General features: G+C 42.0%; 1 protein-coding gene across 1 annotated transcript; it reads right to left on the reverse strand.

Moving 5' to 3' along the window:
- Positions 1-214: 214 nt before the first annotated feature.
- LOC130141922 (uncharacterized) lies at positions 215-12,332 on the reverse strand. The gene is made up of 3 exons (XM_056323221.1): positions 12,177-12,332; positions 2,532-3,028; positions 215-1,429 (listed from the first exon to the last, which is right to left on the reverse strand). The coding sequence occupies exons 1-3, from the start codon at positions 12,330-12,332 to the stop codon at positions 526-528; spliced, it is 1,557 nt and encodes a 518-aa protein (XP_056179196.1). The 3' UTR covers positions 215-525.
- Positions 12,333-19,859: the final 7,527 nt, after the last annotated feature.

Raw genomic sequence — 19,859 nt, forward strand, 5'->3', positions numbered from 1 at the left:
TATAGCAAGTAGAATATGAGCAAAGACAGCGCTGGATGGCAGGGGAGTCTGCGCTCCGCCAACTGCCGTACTGAGCAGTTCAAACAGTCCCTTTTTATACAACTTTACTTCCGTGTTCATGAAGTAGTGGAGGTACTCTGCGCATGCTTCAGTTGTTGTTAGGGGGTCGTTTTCTGCCTCCTGGTGGTCGTTTGAGGCCGAAGTAAGAAGTCTTCCTCTTTTGTCCCGTAGTTGACCCCTCACCCATATGTCCTTATATGGGGTTGTTTGTCCTGTTTCTGTCGGTTCCTGGACATCTGGCGGTTATCTTATCTTGCACAAGCGGTATCTGGTTTAGTTTGTGTAAGCGATTGCGGTTATCCTATCTTACACAAGCGGTGTCTGGTGGCTGTTTGCATAAGCGATTTCATATCTTTTGTTGCCTAACCTTTACATTGGGCTTAACATAAATCTTAATAAACAATACCCTAGTCCATAGTTTCTTACAATCCCCCCTTTTTCTTTTTTTTATCCTTTTATTGTTTATTAAACACTACTTTCATTCTCGGCACTGCAAGCAAACCTTTTTCCACAATCCCAACATTTATCATAACACTCACAAGGTAATACCTCACAATTACAATAGGCATAGTTCTCACGTGGCATAACGCATTCACAACAATCTTCATCCTCATTAATAGATACACTCTTATATTTTGCCCCAGACCTCGTAGTTAAAATAAGCAGTTTAGCTATGTCAAACCGTTCTTTAATAAAGTGTAAAATATAGCGTAATATACAAGGCCCAAATATAAGTCCCAAAATCAACATGATAAGTGGTCCTGCTAAAGCGGACAACAAAGTGGTTAGCCAAGGTGAAACATTAAACCAGTTTTCATACCATGACCTGCCCGCCTCACGATCTTTCTTACGTTGATCTAACCTTTTCCGGAGTTCAGACATGGTGTCCTGGACTACTCCCGTATGGTCAGCAAAAGAACAACATTCTTCATTGAGAGCTACACATAACCCTCCTTCCTTTAAGAACAATAGATCTAATCCTCTTCTATTTTGCAGCACTACTTTTGATAAAGACTTTACTGAAGTGGCTAAATTTTGGATAGATTGTTCTATTTTCGCTAAATCCTCATCTACAGCCATCTGCAAACTTTGTAATTCCTGACTTTTTACTAGGGAGGTTATGCCTGTACCTGCTCCAACTCCACCCGCTATCAGTAGTGTAGCTAGGGTTACCACTGTAATTGGCTCTCGTTTTTGTCTATTCAGGTCTCCTTCAAAGTGGCGTAGCACCTCCTCAGAGGTGTGATAGATCAGACGAGGAACAATAATCACCTGTACGCAAAACTGAGATTGATTAAACACGTTTAGGGATAGGCAAGGCGTTACTCCGATGTCTGAACAAACCCATTTAGCTCCTGGTGTCGGGATAGCTCATTTGTCATTTTGATTCTTGTGTTTCTCTATATTGGTGTTAGTGACTGTTCGGTTGCACAAAGGCTGATACTTTTCGGGCACTGTACCTATACATTTTCCTTGACCTGTTACTAATTGAATAGTAATTCCTTGTGTATGGTTCCTCTGGTCATCCCATGGACATTCTCGTGGGTTTGAACCATTAGACCATTGAATCCTACCTGGTTTTCCAATTGCTTCAAAATATGGTGGTCTAACATTATAACATAACCAGCATTCCTCAGTTAAATTTGGTTTGCTTTCATTAAGGGCACGATAAGAGGCTTGCATTAGATTCCATAAGGGGTCCTTGGATTCTGACAACTCTAGATCCCTGGATAAGGAGAATTCAGTCACAGTGTCATTAGTTGTTTCCGAAAGAGAGTTTGGAGAAGTGGTTGCGACGCTTGCGGGGGCAACCTTTTTTTCAGAGGAAGTGGGTGGATTCAGGACCAGGTTTGGTCCTATTGGCAAAGGATCATGAGGAAGTCTTTCTTTTATTATTTTAAACATACTCCCCCTATCTGGCCCTGTGTCCCAAAACCTAATTCCCCAAATTTTTCCACCTAACCATGAGTCTTCTGTAGGATTCTTTACTTCGATACTAATGTTTCTGCAGTATCCTGGTGAATTACAATGTCCATAAACATGTCCATCCTTTCCAATGTCTGGCCGCTTACACCCTTTAGGCTCCCATTCAAATTTCAGATATCTGTCTCCAGGACTTGTCCAATCAGAAGCCCAGGTTTCACAACCCCAATAGCCACAAAAGTATTGACCTGGTTGATTACAATAGCTTTTACCAGGGTTTGATGCAGGACATACATAATATGCTCTACATGGATCTGCCCTATCTTTATGTCCTCCAATAATCATTGCAGTTAATGGTACAGTAAATTTTACTGTCTTTGGAGTTGTAATATTTTGAATTGCATGTGTCTCCTGTAAGTTATATATTTTCCATACCATAGGTTCGTGTGGATTTCCTGCCATTGTGGGTAAGACTAATGTGTTAAAGGTGCACAAGAAAAAGAGTACTGTGAGAGGGTTTTGTTTTTTATTAAATTTTAGGCTCTTACCAGTCCCGGGGGAGTTCAGCCAGGGTCGCTTGCGCATTCCAAGTTGTAGGCTCTTTCCTCTGGTAGGTTCTCCTCTGCCTCGCCCGTCGACTGGGTTGCAGCCAGCCACGGGGGTTGCCATCTTCTCGGCAGCAGGAGTCCCTGGTGGGAATATGCCTTTCGCACTTGGTTAAACGGTGAGCATAAGCAGGCCAAGCTTTGGCCTTTACCATATGTTCATTGCACCCTACGGCTTTTACTTCCCGTCTACATTGGACTGTGACAATATCAATTACAAATGGTACTCTTTCCTGAGGGTGATAGCAATAATATTCAGGGTTTATCCCGAATGCAAAATAGAACCACTGTTCAGGAGTCCAATCTGGAAATTTGTTTCCAAATCGTTTTAGGGCCCAATCGGTCAGGTGCCTCTCGCTTTTATAGCAAGAACTACAAACTCCTCGAGGAGGAGTTCCCCTCTTACAGTGTGTCCACCATTTTTCCTGACACTTTTTGCACTTAAAACATATAAATGGATAACACTCACAGTCAGGTTTCTCACACCTGACCCTCACATCAGAGGTATAGGTGGCAGAAGTTGAGGTGACTTTCAAATAACAAAATTTTTGTTGATTAACTTCCAACGGGCAAGCCCAAAAGGCTTCAAACAGGGTTACAAACTGAGCAGGCATAAATTTATCATACCCCTTTTCCACACTTAACTATTTTCCACAGATAATATACAATCAAAGATATTATTAACGCAAAAATCAATCCTAAAACGCACTGTTTTCTAAAAGGTAGATCTGCTAAATACTGAAAAACAGTTTGTATCATTACTTATCGTTTTAACACAAGCTTGGTGTCTCCAGGTGAGCTGACAGTCTTCCACTGTGGAGGATTTACTGGTCCCTTAACGCGACTGGCATGTGTCCGTCCGCGCTCTGCAGTCCGGATGGCGGTCTCTGTGGTGAGCAGAACAAGGTAAGGTCCCTCCCAATTGGGTTTTAGGGTTTCTTCCTTCCACACTTTAACCAATATCCAATCCCCAGGTTTAACATTGTGAATTTTTAAGTCCAACGGGGGTCGTTGCACAATCAGTCCATGTTCCCAAAGCTTGTTACGATGTTCTGCTAATTGTGAAACATATTCATTAATCACACGGTCTCGAATTAAAACATTTGTTTGTGGACTTTCAATTCTATAGGACATTCCATACACCATTTCAAACGCTGATATTCCTACATCTGCTCGGGGTCTGGTTCTGAGAATTAATAGTGCCATGGGTAGGCACTTAATCCATGATAATTTGGTTTCTATCATTAATTTAGTCAAAATAGTTTTGATTTCTCCATTCATCCTTTCAACTTTTCCCGAACTCTGTGGATGCCATGGCGTATGGTATTCCCACTTAATACCCAAGCTTTCTGTTAGATCTCTAACAATTTTTGACACAAAGTGTGTTCCTCTGTCTGAGTCGATTACTTCAGGTACTCCATATCGAGGTATAATGTGTTCAAGTAACACTTTAGTAACTTGGTTAGCAGTTGCCTTGGAGGTAGGAAAAGCCTCAACATAATGTGTTAAATGATCCACCGTTACTAATAAATATTTGTAACGCCCTACCCTGGGTAGTTCAGTAAAATCCACTTGTATGTGTGAGAAAGGTCTGTATGCTGGGGAACATCCTCCAAGAGGTTTTTGTCTCATGTTGTTTCGATTAACCTTTTGACAGGTCTCGCAGGCTGCCATGACTGTCTTTGCTATGTTATATACGCCTATACAGGCGAACTGTTGATTGAAATGATCAACTAACGCCTGGGTTCCCCAGTGTGTTTTACTGTGTATTTTTGAAAATATTTCAAGTGCTATGCCCTTCGGCAAGACTTCTCTCCCATCTGGCAATATGTACTTACCATCCTGTTCCTTAGCTCCCATTTGTTCTAGTTTTTCCTTTTCTGCAGACTCAAAACTCAAATTTTTACTAACAGATATTTGTTGCATAGTCAAAATCGTACTATAATTGCCTGCCACTCGTTTTGCTTCTGTATCAGCTGCATTATTTCCCCTAACTTGATAACTTGTACCTCGCTGGTGTCCCTTTATATGTACAACTGCTATTTTATTCGGCATTTTCAATGCCCCCAGAACTCGCCGAATTAATTCAGGGTGTATCAATTCTTTTCCCTGTGAGTTAACAAATCCTCTTTCCTCCCATATTTTTCCAAAGGTATGTACCACTCCGAATGCATAGCGTGAGTCTGTATATATAGTTCCATCTTTTCCCTTCAGTGACACTAATGCTTTCCACAATGCATACAACTCACAGGCTTGAGCCAACCAGCTGGCACTCAGGGGGCCCGATTCTATTGTCTTAAATTCTCCTTTTTCTAACTTAACGATGGCATATCCGGACAATCGTTTACCTGCCACTATTCGAGATGACCCATCTATGAAAAATATTTCTCCATGTTGTAATTCCTCTTCTTCTAGGTCTGGTCGAATTCGTGTTTGTTGTTCAATCGTTTGAAGACAATCATGTACTAACTCAGTACTTTCCCCTGGGTATAGAAATTCTGCAGGGTTAACCGCTCCGATAGTCCTTAGGGATAGTTTTGGAGATTCTATGAGTATTCCCTCATACTTTAGTAGTCGGCTATCTGTAAGCCATTTTTCTGCTTTTTGTTGAAGCACCCCCCTTATATTATGAGGCGCATATAGGACAACTTCTCCATTAAAGGTAATACGATTCGTTTCTTCAAGTAATAGGGCAGCAGCAACAATGATTTGTAAACAACTCGGCCAACCCCTGCTCACAGGGTCCAACAGCTTTGATAAGTATGCCACCGGTTTCTTTTGTCCGGCCCATTCCTGAGTTAATACTCCGAATGCTGTTCCTTCATGTATGTTAACGAATAAATGGAATGGCCGCTTTAAATCTGGGAGGCTTAAAACCGGTGCTTGACTTAGCTCCCTTTTGAGACTGGCAAACTGCTCTTGATCCTGAGGGGTCCACTTGGGCATTTTGTCTTTAGACAGTTGTTCATATAAGAATTTAACTTTAAAGCTGTAGTTCTCTATCCATTGCCTACAATACCCAAATAGCCCTAATGCCTGCCGAATTTGCCTCTTAGTGACAGGCATAGGTAATTCCAGAATTCCTTTAATGCGCTCTGGATCCAATATCTTCTTGCCGTTAAACAAATAATGCCCCAGATATTTCACTTTTTCCTCCACAAATTGTAACTTTTCTTGTGATACCCGTAGTCCCTTTTGTGCAAGAAAGTTTAGGAGTCGAATGCTTTCTTTCCTTACATCCTCCTTATTATTCCCTATTATTATAGGCTAAAGCTGCTTTTCTATTCACTCTCCTGCACTCTATGATTGGTCACGGCGTGGTATCCATGCTCCTCACCTACATTCTGTTTTGACATTCTATTTTCTTATTTTTCAGTCCAACTCCTTTATCTCTTTCCCAGGTACAGTTCGTTAATAGTCCAACTTTCTTATCTCTCTGCCAGTACACAGTTTCTTTGTTTCTCTTGGCCTTGCATATGTCCTTCACAACAGCTGCCGCTTGTTACAGCTTCAGCCTGCTTGGCCTGCTATTACAACAAAGTTACTTGGTCTGGATTGCTCATAATATGCCCATTTTCTTCCAGCCACTCCACAGTTAGTAACAAAATGGTGAACATTACACTGCTTTAAAAGCTTGTTTAAAGGCTAGTTTAAAAATCCTTTTCCCCAGTCAGTCTATAATTTCTGAGGCTTGTGCCCCCTGCTAAAAATTACTTTTAAAACTCCAGCTATTTCAGAACCTGTTTTTTCTTTTAGACCAATTGCCCAGGCAGGCTTGGACAATATGTCTGTCACCATTAAGATGTACTTAACACCATCATTGTTTCTGGAAAACTGTTGCATAACCATCAAGTCTACCTGCCATTGTACATCCACTTGTGCCACAATCACTCTGTATCTTTTAAAATGCTTTCTTGCAGCCTTGTGTAAGCTGTAAGCATCCTTGCTTGCAAGCCAGGTTGCCACTCGGCTTCTGTTCAGATTGGCAATTCACTTTTTAGCAGCTTCAAAAAGGGGATTTGTACCTGTAACAGTCATTTTCACAACCTATGAGGGTTACCCTATCCACAGGTGTGTAAAGATCATGACTGTGGGGGTCTCCAAATTCTGCAATACACAAGGATACAGAGTTCTGGGTTTCTAAGAATTTATTTATTACTAATTGCTATACAAAACTACTGTTAGTAAAAACATATATATATGCATATATACTGCAAGTCACTACAAAATTACCATTAGGAAAGCAAGTTTATAAATATAAATATAGATATAACAAGAGTAAAGGAAATATATGTATATTTCAAGATATTATAGAATTAAACTAGTGAAACAATTATATACTTATGAACCTTTACCTGTGTGTGCCTATAAATATTTTACATGAGGTGTTACTGGTAGGACACTCACCAAACCACTCCCAGAAGTGGGGCTAACGGACAACGGAAAAAGTCTCACTTCACAAAGACGATCCACTCACAGTCCCAAGTCAGCCAGGCATCCTCAGAGAGGGTCTGGTCTGTCTGGGAGATCTCATGCAGAGAGGCTTTTGCAGAGAAGCTCATTTGGAGTAGGCAGTGAGTTACTTTTTATACCTTTTAGTGTAGATACATAAGTGGGTATAGGACATCAGTTCTCAGAATAGTTGTTGCTGACTTCTGTTCTCCTGGAAGGTCAGTTCATCATCACAGTTTCTTTGTCCTGCCACCCATCAAGTTTTCTTTGTCCTGCCAAATACTCCCCATCAAGGAAGCTTCATGTGAACTTATCAGGGATGTCTCAGACTCTGGTTAAGGAGATATCCTTCTTTGTCAGTATGTTTACTGGTTCACTCCACCCCTTGGCCTATAGACACTTATGGGTCATTAGGAGTGAGACTACACTATATCTGGTGTGTGTCCCTTGCCTTCTAGTGTGTAAGGCAGAGACTTATATCCACATCAAGCCCAATGTTGTTGTAACTCCTGAGAGGGTTTATCAATTGAGACATGAGTATACAGTACCAGTTTAGTTAAAAGTGATACACACAGTGATTTCATACAAGATATAATACAAAAAAGCACAATTCCAACAGCTAAAATGAGAGCTAATATTAAGCTGAGCTGTGCCCGTGCTCCGAGGTCTGGTAGCCAAGACCTTCCACATGTTGCTTCAAAGAGGTGTTTGTAATATGCAAGGAAATCTTCCTTTTTGTAGACGATTAATAACCTGGACAGTCTGTCCAATAGATAATTGATGATTATTATTTACACTTGAAGTTGAAGTTGCACCATGGCTGCTATCAAAAGCTTTCCAGATTGGACTACCAGTCACAATCTGTTGGTTATTCAAAGCAGCAACTGCATAATTAAGGTGATGTTGCCATCCATGATATGAGGAGCTACTAGTTGAGGTTTTCTATTCACTGGTACAAGTGAGAATTTGTAGTCAAATGTTAATTAGTCCATTCCATCGTTCATTAATACCTATAGTCTGGTGATGATAAGGGATGCGGAAAATCCACCTAATCCCTCGGGCTTCTGACCATGTCTGTATATCTTTACTTTTACAATGTGATCCATTATCTGATTGAAATTTAGAGGATAGAGGTAGGTGTGTAAACCATTGTCCTAATCAAAAAGTTACATATTTCATACTAGCTTGAGGACATGGGTAGGCCATACCTAAAACCGCTGACAATCTCTACCCTGGTTAAAATGTTTTCCCATTTATTTGGAGTTCAGGGTAGAGGTCCTAAAAAATCTATTTAATTACTTGCCACGAGGACCACAAGTATTTACCTTCCTTCAGATTGGTCCACTGTTGCCCAGCCAAAAATTTGGCTCAGGCTTCTGCACAGAAAGTGCAGCCAGCTACAAAGCCTAAGCACTGTACTTTAGAAATGGGTTAAATGGAGCTGTTGGCTCAGTTGGAGGCAGAGGTATTACACCTGCATCATTATCATCTGGTGGGTAAAGATCTGGCTCCCTGGGTTGAAAGGATCATCAGGCTTAGGATCGTTATGCAAAGACAGGCTGCTGTTCTTTATCTCCACTTGCTGTTGATGAGGCTGTCATGCTTTAATTAGGAAGTTTTGCCGCATTAACAGTCTGTAAGCAGCTAAGAGCTGAAAACACTTGCTGCCACGTTATCAGCAAACTCTTCCACTTTTCATCATTTTGCTGTCCCAATTCATCCCCGATATGTTTCCATATGGTGATATTCAGCGTGCCCTCTTTAAGGAACCAAGAACAATTGTCCTGAGCCTATGTCAAGAGGGTTACAAGGGATAGTTAAGACACACTCTCCCCATAAGTCTTTAAAATTTTCTGCAAAACATCCATATGATTTTTCTGTTCCCATGTTAATGATTGTCCCATGGTTCCCAGCTGCTCATCTACCGTCCTGTGGTGGTGATGAGAGCACTTGGGTATCCATCTTCCCTTTTTCCCTGGTTCAGCTGGGCTATGCCACTGGAGTTGCAGTTTTTATCCCTCAAGCCCCTGTTCGGGTGCCATTTGTGGCATATGAAGGCACAGACCCCAAGTCAGTGAAGAAGTGAGATCGTTTATTGCATACATAAGTGCTGGTTATATATAATCACTTATCTACCCACGTTCTGCCCTGGAATGTGCCTACGTGCAGCAGAGCACCTGGGAATTTGTCTATGTGTAGCAAAGCAGTTGCTCATTACGAGCTGTTCGCACGCTTGTGGTTTCACTGCCAAATTTGGCCGCTTATCTGTACACTAACAGCTCTGCCAATTCAGCCTTGTTTCTCTACAAGGTCAATTTATTTTTGTCCCTTACAAGGATGCTAAGGGCAAAATGAACAAAGAAATACCTGAGGAAATTCTGAATGCAGTGTTTCACATGATATGGGCCACCCAATGACGCCGAAGAGCTAAGAATGTAACTCCAGTTAAGGTAGAGCTGAAGCCTAATTCAAAACCAGTAAGAAAAAGCCAGTATCCTATAAAACTGCAAGTGACAATTGGTCTTGAACCCTTGATAAATAATTTTTTTTATGATATGGACTGTTATGTGAATGTAGTTTCAAATATAATACCCTAATTGTCCCATTGAAGAAGCGTTGTTTGCAGGAACACAGATTGGCTCAAGATTTACGAGTGATCAGCCAAATTGTTGTGGATGTACACCTGGCAGTTCCTAATCAGTGTACGTTGTTGTCTAATGTCTCTGAAAAGGATGTTTATTTTACAGTTTTTGATTTGAAAGATGCTTCTGTATCCCATTAGAAACTAAGAGCCAGGAGTTGTTTGCCTTTGAATGGGAAAGTCGGACTACTGGAAGATGCAGTTATGCTGGACTGTGTTGCCTCAGGGATTCAAGAATAGTCCGACCTTATTTGGTAATGCCTTAGCCAAAGGATTAGAATATTGGCAAGGTAAGAATCCCTCAATTACTTTGTTACAATATGTGGATGATCTACTCTTAGGAGCTGAAACTGAACAACAGTGTAAAAAACAACCATGTTTGTTGAATTTCCTAGGACTTGCAGGCTATAGTGTGTCTCAAAGGCACAATTAGTAAAGCAAACAGTGATTTACCTTGGATTTTAAATTTCAAAAGGACAAAGATGGTTGGGAATTGAATGAAAAGAAGCTATTTGCCGGATAGCTCCCCCACAGACAAAAAGGGAACTCCAAAGTTTCCTGGGAATGGCTGGATGGTGCAGAATGTGGATTACAAATTATGAACTAATGGCTAAGCCTTAGTATTGTAAGAAATGGTCCAGCAATTCGTGTCAATAGAGGGGTTAAAAGGTAAACATTGAGACCTGGATCTAGGGGACAGGAGAACAAAGGAGTTTCAAAATGACTGTTAACTATTGCACTGGACACTACACAAGTCACTGACATCCAGCCAAGAGATTACCAAATAAGGAAGAAAAGGAAACTGAAGGACGACTGGAGGACAAAGCCTGGGAGGAAGACCCCAAACGACCCCCCAGAGGGACCATCGAGAACTGATACGCATGCGGCAGTGGAAGGGGTCGAATTCCGGAAACTAATTGTAATAACCCTGCCTTTCTTAGAAGTAGTGATGAATATGTATTAGCTTAGGAACATAAAAACCAGCCGCCTCATGTAACGCGTGCGTGCATGTTAGAGGACCCCTGACTCCCCGCGCACCCAGCGCTGTTTACTTGCCTTTTATTAACCCCATAAATAAAAAATATAAAACTAAAAATTGATTCGGAATTTATAACAGTATGAAGCTATAAAATGGCTGGGGAATGGACACCAGAATGTCATAAAGGCTTTGATTCTATTAAAGAGACTTTGATGAAGGCCCCAGCATTGGGATTGCCAGAACTTACTAAACCTTTCCTGTTATATGTCCATGAATAATGACACACAGCATTGGGAATGCTAACCAAAATGTTAGGACATTAGAAAAGACTAGTTGCCTACTTTGGATTCCAAACAATTGGATGAAGTAAGCAAGAGATGGCCTGCATGACTTTGAGCAGTGGCAGCAACAGTGCTGCTGATTCAGGAGGCTCAAAAATTGACCTTGGGACAAGTTATCACTGTATATGTTACTCATGCCATTCTAGCAGGTTTAGAACAAAAGGGGCATCATTGGTTGTCACCAAGTAGAATGATACTGTATCAGACAGTGTTAGCTGAACAAGATGATGTCTTGTTAAAAACTGTTTCCAGCTTAAATCCTGCTACATTGCTACCTAAGACTGATGAGGGTGATTTATTACATGACTGTATTCAAAACCACGACCGAGTATATTCTAGCAGACCAGACTTGAAGGACATGCCACTAGAGGACCCTGATTGGACTTTGTTTACCAATGGAATCAGTTTCTTTGCCAATGGAGAATGAAGAGTTGGGCACGCGATTGTGGCATTGGAAAAAGAGATCAAATCCAAGGTCCTGCCTCCTAACAATTCAGCGCAGAAGGCTGAATTGATATGTCTCATAAGAGCTCTAGAATTGTCTAAGAACAAACGGGTCAACATATACACTGATTCTAAGTATGTATTTGGTGTATTCCATGCTCATGGAACTATCTGAAAAGAAAGAGGACTTTTATCATCAGAGGGAACTCCAATTAAACAGGGAGGTGTATTCCCTCATCCTCTCCACAAGACAGCTCCCCCAGCAGAGTAAGGCCATCAATAGCAGGGCAAAGCACATAGCCATTGTTTGTACTAACATGTTCCCAAGCTCAGAAAAATAAAGAGATAAGCAGTGCAGCCAGCAAACTCCGTGATCTGCACAGAAGGTTGCCACTTAATAACAATTATAGCTATAGCATGCTCAATTCAAAACTGCTGTTGTCTTGGGCCCCACAAAGGACTATGGTGGGTTAAACTTAGCTGGACACCAGGCTCCCACCAAGTCGCTCTGTCACTCCCCCTTCCTCAGCGGGGGGGGAGGGGGGATAAGATGAAAAACTGGTGAATCAAGGACAGGGAGATCACTTATCAGTTACTCTCATTGGGGAAATTAATTTAATTTGTTGCCAATCAAATTAGATTAGGATAATTAAAAAGAAGAACAAGTCTTAAAACACCTTCCCCCACCCCTCCATTCTTCCTGGGCTCAACTTCTCTTCCAACTTCTCTACCTGTTCCTCCCTGAGCATCTCAGGGGAATGGGAAATGGGGGTTGCAGTCAGTTCGTAATGCATTATCTCTGCCATCTCTTCCTCCTCACACTCATCCCCTGCTCTAGCATGGTATCCCTCCCACAGAAGATAGTCCTTCGCAAGCTTCTTCAGCATGGGTCCTTTCCATCAGCTGCAGTTCTTCAAGAAAGGACTGCTCCAGCATGGATCCCCCATGGGGCCAAAAGTCCTGCCATCAAACCTGCTCTAGCATGGGTTCCTCTCCACAAGGCCAAAGTTCCTGGAAGGAGCTTGCTCCATTGGGGTCTCTCCATGAGGTCATAGCTTCTTTCAGATTACATCCACATGCTCTGGTCTGGGGTTCTCCACAGGCTGCAGGTGGATATCTGTTCAACTGTGGACCTCTATGGGCTGTAGGGGGACAACCTGCCTCACCATGGTCTTCACCACAGGCTGCAGGGGAATCTCTGCTCTGGTATTTGGAGCATCTCTTCTCCCTCCTTTTTTTCTGACTTTATTGTCTGCTGAGTTGTTCCTCTCACATATTCTCACTCCTCTCTCCCAGTTGCTGTTGCACAGCAGTTTTTATCCTTTCTTAAATATGTTATTACAAGGGCCCTACCACTGTCACTGATTGGCTCAGCTTTGTTCAGCAGCGGGTCTATCTTGGAGCCAGCTGGGAGTGGCTTTGTCCAATATGGGTCAGCCTCTGACCTCTGCTCACAGAAGCCATCCCTGCAACCCCCTCTGCTACCAAAATCTAGCCATGTAAACCCAGTACATTAGCCAATGCTAATACCACCCCCCCCCACCCCCCCCCAAGTATATTCTCAAGACAACTCTCAGCAGGCTCCAGCCCCCTTCAGGGTATATCCATCTGCTCTGGCATGGGGTCCTCCATGGGCTGCAGTGTGGGTATCTGGTCCAACCTTGGTGTCTGCAGGGTTGTTTCTCTCACTTTTCTTTTTCTCACTTCTCCCTTTCAACAGCTGTGAAGGTTTTTTTACCCCTTCTTAAATATATTATTACAGAGGTTCTACCAGCATCTCTGATTCTCTCAGCTTTGGCTCCATCCAGTGCCGGGGCTGCCCCTGACCTCTTCTCTCAGAGACCACCTCTGTAGCCCTCCCCCCACTACCAAAACTTTGCCACTTAAATCCAATACAATTTTTAGATAAATTACATTAGAATGAAGAAAGACAACCAGGAAACTGTATCATGGTTTCACTTCCCAATTACTGGCAGTTAATTTTCCTTCAACTTTTTTTTTTTTCTTACAACATTTAAAAAAAAATTCAGAAGACAAGAAACCACCTCTTGTCTGGTATTACAGAAAGATAGTCATATTAATTAATGTTTCAAAGATTATCCCCAAACTGTTGCATACTGTTGGGCCACACATTTTTACTTTTTAGCTGGCCATAGTAGACAATGGAAGGAGCAGTTCTTATAGACAGCTGGTGGTCTAGGGATTCAAAGACACAAAGCCAAAGTCTGTACTCAAAAATGAGACCATAATTGCTCAACTGCTTATTTAATTCAGATATAAAACCACCTCAATTGTATGTGTACAACAGGCCTTCATGCAGGCAGGATAAGAAAATAGGACTCTATAACAACTGAAACAACACTCTGTTGCCTGTGTCCTGCTCGTTACATACCACATTAATGAAGGGAGGCTTACCTCTACACAAAGTGCCTTTGGCTGAAGCAAATTTATCCATTCTGTCTTTACTCTGTCTTCTTCACCCTCTTCTTTTTTATATCACTTCATGAAAATCCTATCAAATCATACCAAACATTTATATTTCTGAATTATGACTCAATTTAAAACTTGCAATTGCAGCCAGTAACATACAAGTGATACAAATCTGTCTTGAGTAGACAGAGAGTTCTACCTGCTGGTTTTGGTGATTTCAAGTCTTAGAAATTATATGAGGAAAGGCTTAAGCGTATGGCAACTATAAGGATCTCTGGTTGTAATGCCTTTTAAATCAAACAACATTTTCATTAGCATCCAGGAAATAGAGCTGTCCTTTTACGTTGAACAATGTGTCACATACTGAATGAAAATTTATTAAGTCCCAGGTGAATTTTTTTTTCCCCCAATTATTTAGTTAGTTCTATATGCAGCTAAACATAGTAGGGTTAATGAGAGAAAAGTAAAAAATGCACATAATAACCATACATGCCAAAATTCACTAAGTCTCAAATTCTTTTATTCCATAGCTCTCAACAGGTCATTAATTATTCTCTAATTCAGTCTTTTTAGTGCATTCAAATCGCAATTCCAAAGCATTTGGCCTTATATCATTCCAGTATGCACTGTGGGAGCCTTTGCAAACCCAATATAAATAAAGAAAATCTGGGCATGGAACTGGTCATTCTGGAAACATTAATTAGATGGATGAGTTCATTGCTTTCTTTGCTCTTCTTTTGCACAGTAGTTAAGACAAAAATGTAACTTGCAGGGATCTGACTGTATTTCTTAGGCCTTTAGAGATATCTGTATGCAGTTTCAGTGGCCACATAGTAAATATTGGAATAAAACATGAAAATGCTGCTTAGCCCGCAATTCAAATTCAACTAAGTAGAGGACTTTCCAATAAAATGCAGACACTTGTGTCGTGGTTTAACCCTGGCTGGCAACCAAGCACCACACAGCCGCTCGCTCACTCCCCCCTCACCCAGAGGGATGGGGAGGAGAATCGGAAAGGAATGTAAAACTCAAGGGTTGAGATAGGAACAATTTAATAGGCAAAGCAAAAGCCACGCACACAAGCAAAGCAAAGCAAGGAATTCATTCACCACTTCCCATCGGCAGGCAGGTGTTCAGCCATCCCCAGGACAGCAGGGCTCCATCACACATAATGATTACTCAGGAAGACAAATGCCATAATGCCAAATGTCCCCCACCTTCCTTCTTCTTCCCTCAGTTTATATACTCAGCATGACGTCATATGGTATGGCTAGTTTGGTTCACCTGTGCTGGCTGTGTCCCCTCCCAATTTCTTGTGCCCCTCCAGCCCTCTTGCTGGCAGGACCCAAGGAACTGAAAAGTCTTTGACTTAGTATAAACATCACCCAGCAACAAACTAAAACCATCAGTGTCCTATCAACATTGTTCTTGCAGCAAATCCAAAACACAGCACTGCACCAGCTACTAAGAAGAAAACTAACTCTATCCCAGCTGATATCAGGACAACTTGGGAGATATGGACGTGGCAGTGGCTCAGTAAAGTTGATTGAGTGCCCTTATGCCTTCTTAACTATTGGCTGGGAAGAAAAAAAGAAAGAGAGAAAACATAAAAGAAACCCCAAATGATATTAAAACATTAACTGTTATGTCACCAACTTTAATCTTGTGGAAATTATAAGCAAAGACATCACTAAATGTAGCAAATGAAAAACATATTAGACCAAAATAAAGTGGTTGATTGATTTGACATTGTGGTGATTTGATACTGTCTGAATGCCAGATGTCCACCAAAGTCACTCCATCACTCCCCCTCCTCAACCAGAAAGGGGAGACAAAATATAACAAAAGGCTGGTGTGTCAAGATAATTACAGGGAAATCACTCACCAAATACTGTCATGGGCAAAACAGATTCAGCTTGTGGAAAATGAATTTAATTTACTACCAGTCAAATCAGAGTAGGATAATAAGAAACAAAACCTAAATCTTAAAACACCTTCCCCCCCACCCCTCCCTTCTTCCCAGGCTTAACTTCACTCCTGATTTTCTACCTTCTCCTCCCCAAGTGGAACAGGGGGACAGGAAATGGGGGTTGCAGTTAGTTTGCCACACATTGTTTCAGCTGCTCCTTCCTCTTCAAGGGGAGGACTCCTCACACTCTTCCCCTGCTCCAGTGTGGCATCCCTCCCATGGGAGACAGCTCTCCATGAACTTTCCAAAGTGAGTCCTTCCCACAGGCTAAAGTTCTTCATGAACTGCTCCAGCATGGCTCCCTTCCACGGGGTGCAGTCCTTCAGAAATGGACTGCTCCAGTGTGGGTCCCCCACAGGGTCACAAGTCCTGCCAGCAAACCTGCTCCAGCATGGGCTCCTCTTTCCATGGGTTTACAGGGCCTGCCATGAGCCTGCTCCAGCATGGGCTTCCCACAGGATCACAGTCTCCTTTGAGTGCATCTACCTGCTCTGGCATAGGGTCCTCCACAGGCTGCAGGTGGGTATCTGCTCCATCATGGACCTCCATGGGCTGCAGGGGGGCCGCCTGCCTCACCATGGTCTTCACCATGGGCTGCAGGGGAATCTCTGCTGTGGCACCTGGAGCACCTCCCCCCCACTCCATCTTCACCGACCTTGGTATCTACAGAGTTGTTTCTCTCGCATATCCTCACTTGTCTCTCTGGCTGCAATTGCATTGCGCAGGTTTTTCCCCCCCTTCTTAAATATGCTATCACAGAGGGACTACCACTGTCGCTGATTGGCTGATTGGACATAGAGGAAGCTTCTAGCAGCTTTTCAGAGAAGCCACCCCTGTAGCCCCCTGCTGCCAAAACCTTCCCACACAAACCCAATCAAAAGACACAGACAAAAAGTGTGCCTGGAGGGTGCAAGAGTGAATCAGGAGAAGACACCAGGCTCTGTGAACAGGACTGAATGAGAAGAATTACCATCAGGAAATCAAGTGACCTATAGAGACTATAAAATCCGGTAACAATTGACAGGTGGAGTGCCTCTTCAGAGGAACCCAGCTCAAGCTGTAACTAGTATTGCACATTAAACATAGTAGAAGAAGGAAGCTCTGATTATTTTATTAAAGCAGAACTTAGGAACGAGCCTTGTTGGGGTGGCATCCGCATAATTCCTACCATAGTCTGGATGGCAGCTGCATAATTACTACAACACATCCTTATTGCCAATCTCATCCTCTCACGTCCCAACGCCTGCCACTTGTCCCTCTACCTAACATTGTGCCCCTCTGAGTAAAGCCCATCTCTGTCTTCTCAATAATACCTTCATAAGCACTGGGGGCTGCTGTTAGGTTCCTTCAGAGCTGCCCCTTCTCCATGGTGAACCAGGCCCTCAACCTCTCTTCACAGGGTGAGAGCTCCAGCCCTGAGTATCTCAGTGGCCTCTGCTGAATTCACTCCATAAAACCCCTCCCTAAACTATGTCATCCCTCTAATCACTGTTGTCCTCCTAATTATTTCTGGGAATGATATTTCACTGAAAAAAAATTAAATATTTTAATTAATGGTGCATTTTCCCTGGGTCAGCATGAGTATGATACATTAATAAATATCCCCTCACCACATACACTTTGGATATGCTTATAAAAACCTGTACATAAACATTTGTGTTCTAGAAATAACTTTTTGAATACTGTTATCAGTTTTTAGAAAGGAAAAGAGGTTAACAGTTAACACTGTGTACACAAAATAGGTTGAGTTCCAAATGATGCAACAAGCTTTATATACACTTGGGAAAATCAATGTTCATTCCTTTATGATCAATATTATTCTCAACAATGCGACGTACTTGGCATATATCAATGTACAAGTAGGGAGAGATGTAAGGGGGATTTTTGTTCTCCCATAAGTGCCAGCTCGTGCTCATGTGACCAGGTTGCACATAGTGCATGGCTGAGTGACACCTAGTCAGCTAATATTTGCAGGTTGTTCATTTAATACGGTGAGAGGAACCTACTATTTCTCCCCTGCATCTCACACCTCAAAAGCATGTTATACAATATTTCTTAGCAGTATTTGACCCACACAGGTATTTGAAAAATGGAAGAAAAAGTCTTCTCTTCTTTTCTTTCAATTGTTTCTGACCCTCTCCTAGAAAGGAATGAAGTCAGCTGTTTGAGCCAAGTGTTTAATCTAATAAAAATAGAAACCAAACAAAAAGATCCTGAAATTAAACAGAACTGAAAATACATAGAAATATTTTTCAAAAATGTACAAACCCAAGCATATCATGCTTCTGGGTTTAACAAAAATATCAGTAACTATCAGATGATTATTAGCTGACCTTTTTTTCTAAATTTAATTCTTGCAAACCATATTGAGCCACAGTGTAATAATTCCTGGTAAATCACAGAAGGTTTGAGGTTGGAAAGGAAAGTTCTCAGCTGTGCAGAAAAGGAGCTGGGGGTCCTGGTGGACACACAGGTTGAACACATGCCCTTGATGTGCCCTTGCTGCAAAGAAGGCTAAAGGTATTCTGGTAGGAGTGTTGCCAGCAGGTCGAGGGAGGTGATGCTCCTTCTCTACTCAGCACTGGCAAGATGACATCTGGTGTCCTGTGTCCAGTTCTGGGCTCCCCAGTACAGGAGAGACATGGACATATTGGAGAGAGTTCAATGAAGGGCCACAAAGCTGATTAAAGGGTCTGGAGCATCTCTCCTATAAAGAAAGCCTGAGAGAGCTGGGACTGCTCAGCCTAGAGAAGAGAAGGCTGGGGGGGAGGATCTTATCAATGTATGTAAATTTCTGAAGGGAGGGTACAAAAGAAGACTGAGTCAGGTTCTTTTCAGTGGTGCCCAGTGACAGGACAAGAGGCAATGGACAATATCTGAAACACATGAGGTTCCGTCTAAACATCAGGAAACACTTTTTCACTGTGAGGGTGACTGAGCCCTGGAACAGGTTGCCCAGGGAGGTTGTGGAGTCTCTCACCTTGGAGATATTTAAAAGTGGTCTGGACATGGTCCTGGGCAACTAGCTCTAGGTGGCCCTGCTTGAGCAGGGGAATTGGTCCAGGTGACCTCCAGAGGTCCCTTCCAACTTCAACCATTTTTTAATTCTGTGAATCTGTGTTATTTGAGAACTAAGAGTGTAGGCGCATTTTAAGCTGTTAATTTGTTACCAAGTAATTATAAGTTGCTAGGCTTGGTGATCATCTTTGGTCCCTCAGGTCTAAACAATATAACCTTTTTTTAACTTTCCTGCAACAGCAGGTGCAAACATCCTTTTACACACCATTCTGGTTAATGTCTGTCAGGATTACTACAGCAACCAGTTGTGTATGACAGGAAGCAGACATTTTTCCACATCTACTTTTTTCCACAATACAAACTGAAGCTTGTAAAGTGACCCTGGATTCTGAGTCTTATTTTCAAACGTAACTGAAGTATGTAGATTATAAAGATCTTGAAGCATGTCTTCATTATCAATTTTATGCAGAACTATCTTGAGTATTTCACATAAGTATTGAAATCTGAATTATCTCCTTATAAAGGACATGTGAAAAGCTCAGCAACAATTGCTTTGCCTCAATGTTTTGGTTCAGCTACTGCAAGAAAATTGCTATTATGAACACAGCTATTGACTTGAGATGAGAGCTATATTCCTTCATGTTCAAGCTATTTCTAAAAGCTAATTTAAAGGCTTTGGAAAATGTTACCCCAAGGAGATGACAGACAGCTTTTCTGCACATACTCACAAAGGAAGATGACCATAGAGGGAAAAAAACCCACCCTTGGTTTGAGGATTATGTATGCATCCTTAACATTTTTTGCACTTCCAGGGAGCAGTTACCAAACATTGAAGCTCTTTCTGTATGGATGTCGTGGATCTATAGAAGTATGCACTTCTCAGAAGCTCTGAGTCTAGTTGTCCTGATTCTAGTGCAGAAACAGCGGGAAAAATACACAAACTACATCACTGCAAGAAATGCTATGCACTGTAAGACAAAATAGCAGTAAGATCGGT

The sequence above is a fragment of the Falco biarmicus genome, chromosome W (assembly GCF_023638135.1).
Source record: "Falco biarmicus isolate bFalBia1 chromosome W, bFalBia1.pri, whole genome shotgun sequence".
NCBI lineage: Eukaryota > Metazoa > Chordata > Aves > Falconiformes > Falconidae > Falco > Falco biarmicus.

What these genes read in the sequence shown, in the direction of transcription:
- LOC130141922 (XM_056323221.1), bottom strand. Translation starts at nt 12,332, where the DNA reads ATGCTGAAGAAGCTTGCGAAGGACTATCTTCTGTGGGAGGGATACCAT. An exon ending in AGATGCTCAGGGAGGAACAG is followed by an intron (nt 3,029 to 12,176) that starts GTAGAGAAGTTG and finishes ATATGTTTTAAG; the next exon opens with TGCAAAAAGTGTCAGGAAAA. An exon ending in GCTGAACTCCCCCGGGACTG is followed by an intron (nt 1,430 to 2,531) that starts GTAAGAGCCTAA and finishes TGACAAATGAGC; the next exon opens with TATCCCGACACCAGGAGCTA.